Here is a 10,912-nt window from a genome sequence, read left to right as displayed (position 1 = left end):
AGACATTTATCCTGTTACGCAGGATGGGAAAATTCCATCTAGGACACTCATGTCCCTCAGCATGCTTCGTGGAGTACCCATCAACTGTCTTTATGGTTATCCAGTTACGGACAACGTTAGATCAGCAATAAAGCACTCGACTCTACATCTAGGATCCATAGTGGTTTCAGGTCGAAGAGTGGTATACACCATTATCACCATGAGAATAACTTATGACACTTTGCATAACTTTCTATATAGTATTCTCATAGCGGGTCAATCCGGTATAAATATTACTCCTAATATTCATACCTATGTTTAAGACTTGATAACTCTTTATCCATGATCCATGTGATGTGATCATCAGTCTACAAACATAATAGTCTTAATGCTTTAATGTTATCCCACTTCACACTAAAGCTCGACTACGGATACTTTAAGAATAGTGTCCTTATGTTTAATGTGCTCTCATGATTAAGTCACACTTAATACATTAAACGGACTATCTATTCCAGGGACTTTATTAATCAACCATAATAAAGAAAAAGCGTTTTTATTAATTAATAAATAATTCGATACAAGTACCAAAAGTATTGGCCTCTAGGGCTTACACCAACAGTGGAAAACTGCAGTTAAATGAGTGGATATGGAGATCTGCAATGTTGTTGGAGCTAGCTAGGCTAAACAGGTGAACATCTAAAGTTGAAGGAGATGTCTGATATGGAACAGAATGATGCGATTGAAGTTTTCTGAATCTAAAGTCGAGTCTGACTCTAAATATGAGTCAGAATCAAAAGATGTGTCAGAATTTGAAGGTTCTGAAGAAGAGTTAGAATTTGAAGGTTCTGAAGAAGAGTCAGAATCCGAGGATTCTGAAGATGAGTCAGAAGATGACTCTGAAGCTCAAGATAAGTCAGAGTTTGAAGGTGACTCTGAAGATGAAGAAGACTCTGAAGGTGAATTCGATTCTGATCCAAATTCTGATGATGATCTAGAATCTGAAGGTAATCCAATCTCTAGAGGTGGAGTTTATGGAGATGGAGCTTCTGAAGGTGGAGCCTTTGAAGGTGGTTCAACTTCTGAGGGTGGTCAAACATCTGATATTGTTCTAGAATCAGAAGGAGATTCTGAACAAGTTCAGATGCCACAAAGAATCAGAAGCATACGAAGAATGTTTGTAGAGTTTGACATGCTGCAAGATACAGAAATAAACTCTGAAGGAGAAGCCATTCATTGTACCATATTAGTAAACTCTGAACTAGTGGGTATTGAAGAAACTCTCAAGAAGAAAATGTGACTGAATGACATGAAAGAAGAAGTCGAGGCTATAGAAAGAAACAAGACTTGGGAGTTGACTAAGCTTCCAAAGAAAAAGAAAGCCATCAGCGTCAGATGGATTTTCAAGGTGAAATTAAAGTAAGATGTTTTGACGAAAGCTGTCAAGACTAATCAATTTTTCCACTTGAGAGATGAAATTAGTGTTGTTAGTTTTGATTAACTGAATATAAATTAATGGATGATATTAGAAGTAATTTATATTCAATAATATTAATATTAATTTTGGTTAAGCTTAAGCTAATTAGTGTAGGTTAATATTGTTACCTACGTGACATTTTTATTTGTATATATATAATACTAAGTAATTAAAATATACCATTCTTAATATAATTGCTCATGTATTTAAAATGTATTAACAATATAGTGAAAAATGGACAATATTATGTTTGATAATATAGTATTTAATATACAGAATATCCATTAATTTTTTTGTTGAGATATAATATTTATTAAACTTAATTTTACAATATAATATTTGAATCGATTAACTATATAATAAATGATGAGCAGTGTATATACAGTTTGAATTAGGATATTCTCTTGCGAGAAAAAGAGAAAATATTGTGAATGATCTTAACCATTGAAGTATAAAAAATGGATAAATGAGAGAAATGTTGGTATTAAAATGGATGTGAAAAAAAAATGAAAAACGAAAAAAGTTGAGAGAATCAATAATCATAGTGTACTACTCCTATGTATTAAAGTTTGTGCTGTAGCATTTTTAGAAGAATTTGTCAATTACGACAGAATCAGATTTTCTTAAAACCAAATAAATGTACCCCTTAATTTCGTCAAAAAAAAAATTACCCCCTAATTAAAAAGTGTTTACTAAATTTAATACACATATATGTTAACATTAATGTTACTATCATCATCTCAAATACAACACTATCAAGTTGAAACCGAATTTCTAACCTCACCGTGCGCACTGCGCACCAGGCTTTCTTTAACTTCAACACAGTTCGTTTTCAAACTAACATTCGAAAAAACAGAATAAAAATAAAAAAAGTTTTCAAATAAAAATTTCTCTCTGTTATATCGTTCTGTTGTCTCTTCTTCTCTTCTTTCTCTCTCTTCTTCTCTGAAACTAAGTTCCAGCTTGGAAGGGTCCACCACTCCACGGTGGAGTTTCTGGATCTCACCGTCGCTCTTTCAGCTTTCTCCCTTAACTTTGACACAAAGTAAAACATTCTTTTCTTCGATAAGTTCTTTCGGCTTGATTTTGATTCTGATTCTTGTTCTTAGTCAAGAGGAATTTTAGGGTTTTGTGGTAGAGAAAGAAAGGGGATTACGACGTCGGTTTAGGATGCCGGGACGTCGGTCTAAGTCGGAGAAGAAAGATGACGACGAGAAGCAGCTCCGGCGAGACCCGTATGAAGTCCTTGGCGTTAATCGGAACTCCACCGATCAGGAAATTAAATCCGCTTACCGGAAAATGGCTCTCAAGTATGATTCTTTGACCTTATTGCCGTTGATTTGTTTTTATTTTGAATTTTGAATTGGGTTTGGGTTTTTTTTTGGGTATTAGCGGTTTTGTTATTGATGTTTAATAATAAATATGTGATTTCAATTCACTGTGTTATGGTTAATGATGGTTATGATTTTGGTAGGTGGAAGTGGAACAGACACAGTAGTAATGGTTGGAAAAATACAAGGGTTTTGTTTGAAATTGGTGAAGAGTGAATATAGTGTATAGTGTCAGTTGTCATATATTTTTGGGTTGAGTTTTGTTTTTTTTGAGAATATTTGTGTTTGAAGAATTGTTTATTCTTCCTTTTAACTGATGATGATGCTATAAAATGAGAGTATTTGGTTGCAATTCCTTGGGAAAGACATAACTTGAGAGAACAGTAGCACTGTAGGAAGACTCTGCTGCTGCCACTTGATCAAGGCCTATGAAGTAAAGGCATAGAGGCCGGACACTACACTGATAACACCGATACATGCCATTGTCATATTGGTGTTGAACATCAGAGACACCTTCAATCCGAGGTGTATGTGTTACATGGTGAAAACTAGTATTTTAACACAACTGTACAATTTCTTGCCAAATCTTTTCCCTTGCTTGTTTATCCTGAGTTAAGTTATGATCCCTGAGAGTGTTCTTGCATTCTTATAATTTCCCCCACTTTATGTATCAGTTGGTAGGTTTTCTGAGGTTCTTGAGCCAGAACTGATTTGGAGTTTAGTCAGTTAGATGAATTCCAAATTTTATGAAATTTTAATTTAGATGATTCATGAATGCAAGGTCATTAACTACTATATTGTGGCTAGGAGTTGAATGAAGTTTTAAATGCTTGATATTATAGTTCATCTGAATTTGAAGAGTTTAAGGCTGATCAGTATTGAATGCTGATTAGATCATCTGTCTTTGTGTCTAAAGTTCTAGTGTATTTTTTTGGCAGAACATAAATCATAGGTCTTTTTTGGGTCCCAAGATCAAATTAAGATCATACAGATCTAATTTATCCGAAGAAAGAAAGGAGAAGAGGCTGTGAATATAAAATAAAAAGAGTACTATGCTGACTTAATGGAGTCTTATTAAATAAATTACTGAAGTTTTAATGAATATAAAATTAAATAAATATACCATAATCATTAGTGACTTAATGGAGTTTTACAAAATAAATAAGTGCACTTCCATTCAAGGTGCACCTGGGTTACTCAAGTTTACTGTTCTTACTCTCATCTTTTGATCTGAGCATGGTTAGTTAGTATATTAATTGGCTAAAAATGTTCTATTTCAGGTTTCATCCTGACAAGAATGCTAATGATCCCAAAGCAGCTGATATGTTCAAAGAGGCTACCTTTTCTTATAATATCTTAGCGGATCCTGATAAACGGCGCCAGTATGACTCATCTGGCTTTGAGGTGATATAAGTTAATGTTTGAACTGTTAAGACTTTTGGAGGGTCATCAATCCTCCACGTTTACGTTTTTATATTGCCTTTCAAAGATTCCAAATTTTCTGTTGTGTGCCAAATCTATTCAATTAGGTCACTAGTGTTGAAATATTTCATGGCTTGCTTGTAGGCCGTTGAATCAGATAACCAGGAGTTAGAGTTGGATCTTTCAAGTTTGGGTGCTGTCAACACAATGTTTGCTGCACTTTTTAGGTAAGAAGGCTTCATTTGCTTCTCTTCTTATTTGCATTTTCACGCTGTTTTCTTCTTGACTGCTTAGTAGAGATTTCCCCCCCTTCAAACTATCCCCTGCTTTGGTTTTCCACTCTGTATCATAAACTTTCTCCACATATAATAGCAAACTTGGTGTACCAATCAAGACAACTGTATCTGCGACTGTTTTGGAAGAGGCACTCAATGGGTTAGTTACAATTCGCCCACTTCCGTTGGGAGAGTTCATATCTAGAAGGGTTAGTACTATTTTCCATTTGATTGATCTCTTTATAGTCATAGTATTTTTTATTTATGCTTTGGTGCTTTCATCTCAGGTTGAGAAGCAGTGTGCACATTTTTATTCAGTTACAATAACAGAAGAGGAAGCAAGAGCTGGATTTGTTTGTCGAGTACAATCATCAGACAAAAGCAAGTTCAAGGTTCAACTTTAATTTTTTGCTATTGATGTATTAAAGATTGAATGCTAGTTATGCTCAACCGGCTAATCCTAATATTTTTCTTTCTTGCTCTACGGAGGCTGTTTTTTTCCGCAGAAATTTATGAAATACCTGATCTCAATAAATCCCAATTTTGAAACTTTTTGAGTTTATCGGTATATCAATCATGTCATTGATCTCCTTCATTGGAGATTGGAAGAGTATAATGTTTATCATGCCATGCTGTATATCATATGCTTGCTGATAAATCCTTTGTGTGAGAGGTCTATATATAGTGGTAATCACTAATTATGTTTGAGCATTTTCATATGTCTTGGATTTGTTTGAAACATTGAATAATTAGGAAGATTATCAATCACCTTTCTTCCTCATCTATGTCCTGCAAACATTGATCTGTTAGATATGGAAATGATCTGTTTTTTTCACGGTGTTGATTAAACTATCTTTCCGCAGTTATTATACTTCGACCAGGAAGACAATGGTGGCTTCAGTCTTGCCCTCCAGGTATAAAACATTTTCTCCTGATAGTACTAACATAATGTGCTTTTCTTTATCCTAAGGAATTATTTCTGATGTAATCTACAGTCCTTGAATGTTAGTGGCTCTCTTGTAACTCTTTAACACACACTCACACACTTGTAGCCATTTAATACATGCATTATTTTTTCATCTTTTGAACATTCTCTGATGTTAATAGTTACTGATGTAGGAAGACAGTGCAAAAAATGGAAAGTTTACTTCTGCTGGAATGTATTTTCTTGGCTTCCCTGTTTATCGGCTAGATCAAACAATGAACTCCGTGAGTTGCTACTGCAAATTAAAAAATTTCACTTCAAATTCGTCCGTCATTTCAAAATTTAAATTTGGTTCAATTATTTTTCTACAGATAGCTGCGGCCAAGGATCCAGATACTTCATTTTTCAAAAAGCTTGATGGGTTCCAGCCCTGTGAATTAACTGAATTGAAGGCTGGTACCCATACATTTGCGGTTTATGGTAATACATACTTTTCTGCCCAGTCATGTTTGTTATATTTGCTAACTGTAACTATGCTCTACAGGAATTGACCATTACATGCTGTCAAATATCTTGTAGGTGACAACTTTTTCAAAAGTGCAAACTATACAATAGAAGTCCTGTGTGCTGCACCTTTTAATGAAGAAAAAGAAAATTTAAGAAATGTAGAAGCTCAAATTTTGTCCAAGAGAGCAGAAATATCAAAGTTTGAATCAGAATATCGAGAGGTATGCACAATATTTAGGATTGCAGTCCATATGTATCTAATTATTATATCATTTGATCAAACCTCGCGTTGGATTTTTGTAGGTTCTTGCACAATTCACAGAAATGACAAGCAGATATGCACATGAAATGCAAACGGTGAGTTTCTCTACTCCAGTGGCCCCTTAGAAAAAAACTCATCAGATGGAAGCAACTGAAGTGAAACTATTAATTGATTCTCTTTGCAGATTGACGAGCTATTGAAACAAAGAAATGAGATACATGCCTCGTACACAGTTGTTCCTCTAAAACGTAGTAGCAGCAGCAGCAAGGGCAGAAGTAAAACATCTTCAAAGGAGTCAAAAGAAGATGGTGAAGTAAGAGAAAAGAGGAGTACAAGAGAACGGCCAAGGAAGAAAAAATGGTATAACCTCCACTTAAGAGTTGACAAGAGAAAGGCTTGCTAAGGTGAGAGAATTGGAGAACTAAGAAATTCTTAATTCTTTTGCTGTCACTCATCATGTATTATTAAGTAACACATTATTTTATAGTAGCTTGTCAACTCTGAATGCCATTATCAAACGCTATAGTCGGTTGATCTTTTGATTATATAGCTCTTGTACAAGCTATAAGAGGAAGGGTTTGGCAAAGCAACAAAACAACTCAATGTAGTTGGAAGGTTTTATTTATGTTTGCCATTCAAGGATGACAACAACGCATACTTCTTATTGATTTTGTATAATCCCTTTCCCCTCTTTCCTTTTATTTTGTCTCTTAGTAGCTCTCATCTTCAGGATTCGAATTTGTAAATTGTTGATTTATTGATGAAGAATGGTAAATTCTCTAAGCGGGTTGTAATTTTATTTTGAAATATTGGCAAAGCGTTGGAAGATAGAGCCTGGTAATTTCTTGTTCAATATTACCAAATAATAATCTCAAATGTTGGCTAAATATGGGGCCGTTATTATTTCTTCTACATTCTATATTATATTTGATCTCCCTTGTATGTGTTTATGTATATCAAGTTTTCGTTTTATTTTGTTTTAAACTTTGTTTTTTTAAGGCCAAAAGTTGTTTTAAACTTTGTTTCAATATGCATAATGATTCATGTCAGTATATTTATTTTTTACATTTAATTGGAGGTATTAAGAATCCTTGGAGGTATTAAGAATCCTTCTCAGAATTTTGTCTTTATACACTGCATGTTATGATTACCACTGCAGTGATTTGCAGCTGTAGCCTGCCTTTATTTTATTTTTTCAAAGTTTGATTATTTATATATTTATATATAGTAAATGATAATTTCTGATTTTTTCAAGTTTTTCATAAACAAAAATCCTCAAATAACCAACCTTTCAAATTCATGTTACAAACAAAAAAAAATCGTAAATTCGTCACATAAAGGATTTGCCTTGGCTAAGGCATGCTATCATTAACAGCATGCACCATCTCTATCATTTGTCATCCATCTTATTTTTATCTTAAATTTTTCTTCAAAATATCTTGTATATCAAAAGAAATGCTAATCTGTTTTATCTGGCAGCAAAGCATTACGTCTCGACTTTGGAACATTGAGACTTTCGAGTATCTTAAGAGGAATTTAATCTATTAGTTAGATGGAGATATTGAAGACGGTGAAAAGATCAGAAGAATTGAAAGGTTTGTTACGATGTTCAACAATAATGGAGAACATCATGTTTGAGAATCAGTTAAAACTGACAATGATTGTCGTATTATGATGCATATCTCAAATGATATTGTCCTGATGGTTGTACTCTCCTAGATATGTTGTTGTGTTTAGTTTCGTTTTATTTGTTTTTCGTGTTGTTGTTTTAATTGTTGTAATTGAAAATTGTGATCATTATGAAACAAACGTTGTTTTCAATATGAAATTAAATGATTACATAAAATAAATTACATATCAAAAGCATATCAAATGTGGATACGGTAATAATGTCGTAGACTTGTTCCAACATTGGGACAATTTATACGATTGTGTCCGGGATGACGTAATGTGCTAAATAATCTTACCATTTTGTTCGCCGTATCCATTTCGGTTCGAATACACGTGCTGCTAGGACGATCATTTTTCTTTCTTCGCATGTTTTCGTTGTAGAAAACTATGTCCCCTTGATATTTAGGCCAATAACCCTCCTTTTCTACCATCGGAAAGATATTGTTGTACATATTGCATACATTTATGACTTTGTAAATGAAGGATAATAGGTTAGAAGGGTCCTGGTGAGCATGTGAACATGCCACTATGACATGGATGCAATGCATACAGAAGGCTTGAAATTTTTCGAAATCGCACTAACCTCTATCTAGTTCGACCCGATAGTATCCTCTTGGCCTCCCCTCATTTTGGTTCATTGTCTCCACTACACTTAACCAACCTCTACAACGGTCAAACATTATAACCACATGTTTATTAGCTTTGACAATTTTCTCCTTAATAAATTTCATGCAACTTTCACTGAACAATTGTCCCGATTGTAAAATTGAACTCCATTTTGAACTTCTGGTCTCGAACAGTGACCCTAACCTAAAATAGGTTGCTCTCGCCAACACAATTATTAGTAGGTTTCTGATGTCTTTGAAGACAAAATTAATTGATTCCACAAGATTTGTTGTCATGTGGCCCCATCGTTGATCATTGTCGAATGCCCTGCTCAAATTCTCTAATGGAGTATTATCGAACCACCTTAACACATCTATATTGTCAATCTGATCTCTTTGCGGTAGTGTTGGAATGATGGTTCTGTTAATGCATATCAGGAATGTCTATCTGAAATCAAACATAGGTTAGGTTGTAGAGCAACATGTAATAGAAGATTCTTGAGAAAGAAACTCCATCCACCATCATTCTCCCCTTTAACCAGAACCAAGGCAATTGGAAAAATATTGATATTGTTATCTTGTGCCACTGTCATGAGTAACATTTCTTTTATATTTTTCGTACAATCATGTTGCATCAATTTGAATAATAAGTTTGCAGAATATAAAATCTTTAATGCATGGTTCATACGCCCAGAAGAGTATTAAAATTTTCTCTAATCATTGTGTAATTCTATTTTATGGAATAATATTATAATTTTATTTTATTTATTTATTATTTTTTTGTTAATATAATTTTAAAAAATTAATCAAATACAACATAGGAGTCGGGAGGGAAGATGCATGCTCTTAATACCAACATGCATCCGTCATAGCCATTGACATGAGACTACTGCACGAGTAAGAGGCAATGAGACCTAGGACTAATTTAGAATGCATGCGTCAATGTGCATCCTCTATGTGATGAATTTTTGTTTTTTTTAAATATAATTATTTTGATAAATAATTTAAAATATTGATTATTTGATTTTTTTATTTTTAAATTTAGTTATCTTAAAAAAAACAAAACTCATTATTTCTACTGTATTGACCCATGTTAAAGAACTCAATAAAAATACTCATGGATTTAATTGTTCAAAAATTTAAATACTAATATCTTTTTAAGTTTCTTTAACACGCCCCTTTAAGGAATAAGTTAGAAAATGCTGTGTTTATTTCGATTCATTAACCAAAAGTGCGACAAATTAGTACTCCTCTATGTTGTATGCTGTTTATTCTCACTGGTTGCAATACTCGTTTTTAGCTGTTTTTCTAAAAAATTGATATAATTTTATAACATTTTATCTTTTGAAAGGAAATGATTAATTATTACTCACTCACTTCTTTCTTCTTTTTTAAGTGTCATATTTTTTTAATTTATATATATATATATATATATATATATATATATATATATATATATATATATATATATATATATATATATATATATATATATATATATATATATATATATTAAATTTTTTAATTATTATTATTATTTTTCAAATAATAATTTTTCTTTTACTTATAATATCTTTAATTATTTATTACATTCATTTTAATTTTTTTTCTTTGTAATAATTATTTAGGAATAATTGTAACAAAAGTGACAATTAAAAAAAATATTTAAAAAATGATATTTAAAAAAAAACGGAGATAATAATAAATATAAAAATGTCAGAAAAATAATAACAAACAATAGTATTTGAGGAATTTTTTTAATTCTGATTGCTTAAGAACTAGAAAGGAAAAAAAAGATTGTAAAAATATTACTGAATGTAGTTGGACAGATAACTCAAGGTTTGAAAGTTCCTTTAAAATTTTAGCTTTATTTGTTTGTGTACGTTGTAATGCATTTTATCAGTCTAAATAAATTGTCCGGCATTACTATATCCAGAGTATTAGATGAGGTGAATATATTGAAAATCTGAGTTTGTCTTTTTCATATTTCATTTTGTCCAAAAATGCACACAATAAGAGAACCATTTCTCTGAAAGTACTATGTACTTCACAAGTGAACCATCAATTCCAAATTTATCAAATGTTATTTTGGAGATGGATCTCCATCATTTTTAAAGATAGTTTCGTCGATGCATTTCTGGAACAATCCATAAAAATATTTGAATTTTTTTGCATTGACAACAAGTGTCTCAAATTGATATTTTTTAGACTATTTACACTAAGGATATATATTAATACCATGCTAATTATACTAATGTAATTCAAGAATGTCATATAAAATCAAACAATAATACAAGTCTAAATGTTCCTGCGATACATAATTTGTTTAGAAAATACAACTGTTACCAAAATACAAATAAAAATGAACTAATGTGTATATCTAACCCTCTGCTTCTCCTATGCCACTTTGTACCCCAAGGCATTACGTGCCTCGAGTAAAATGGTATGTACGACGGTCACA

The 10,912-nt window shown here is 32.4% G+C and overlaps 1 protein-coding gene across 3 annotated transcripts; it reads left to right on the top strand.

The window, feature by feature from the left end:
- The first annotated feature begins 2,311 nt into the window (after window positions 1-2,311).
- On the top strand, window positions 2,312-7,078 carry LOC127119411 (chaperone protein dnaJ 16). Of its 3 annotated transcripts, none has more exons than XM_051049644.1 (12): window positions 2,312-2,498; window positions 2,579-2,763; window positions 4,065-4,188; window positions 4,351-4,433; window positions 4,579-4,690; window positions 4,769-4,873; window positions 5,345-5,395; window positions 5,601-5,690; window positions 5,778-5,886; window positions 5,986-6,134; window positions 6,217-6,270; window positions 6,360-7,078. In XM_051049644.1, exons 2-12 carry the CDS (start codon window positions 2,624-2,626, stop codon window positions 6,576-6,578), a joined length of 1,236 nt encoding a protein of 411 aa, XP_050905601.1. In that variant the 5' UTR covers window positions 2,312-2,498; window positions 2,579-2,623; the 3' UTR covers window positions 6,579-7,078. The 3 variants fall into 3 exon arrangements, with proteins under 3 accessions (XP_050905601.1, XP_050905603.1, XP_050905602.1); XM_051049646.1 differs by having other exon boundaries at window positions 2,312-2,763; window positions 6,360-6,579; window positions 6,666-7,078; XM_051049645.1 differs by having other exon boundaries at window positions 2,312-2,763; window positions 6,360-6,579; window positions 6,663-7,078.
- The last annotated feature ends 3,834 nt before the right edge of the window (window positions 7,079-10,912 follow it).

The sequence above is a fragment of the Lathyrus oleraceus genome, chromosome 2 (assembly GCF_024323335.1).
Source record: "Lathyrus oleraceus cultivar Zhongwan6 chromosome 2, CAAS_Psat_ZW6_1.0, whole genome shotgun sequence".
NCBI classification, from domain to species: Eukaryota; Viridiplantae; Streptophyta; class Magnoliopsida; order Fabales; family Fabaceae; genus Lathyrus; species Lathyrus oleraceus.
This window is presented reverse-complemented; position numbering and strand designations above follow the sequence as displayed.

What these genes read in the sequence shown, in the direction of transcription:
- LOC127119411 (XM_051049644.1), top strand. Translation starts at nt 2,624, where the DNA reads ATGCCGGGACGTCGGTCTAAGTCGGAGAAGAAAGATGACGACGAGAAG. An exon ending in GCTTCAGTCTTGCCCTCCAG is followed by an intron (nt 5,396 to 5,600) that starts GTATAAAACATT and finishes TTACTGATGTAG; the next exon opens with GAAGACAGTGCAAAAAATGG. An exon ending in TTGAATCAGAATATCGAGAG is followed by an intron (nt 6,135 to 6,216) that starts GTATGCACAATA and finishes GGATTTTTGTAG; the next exon opens with GTTCTTGCACAATTCACAGA.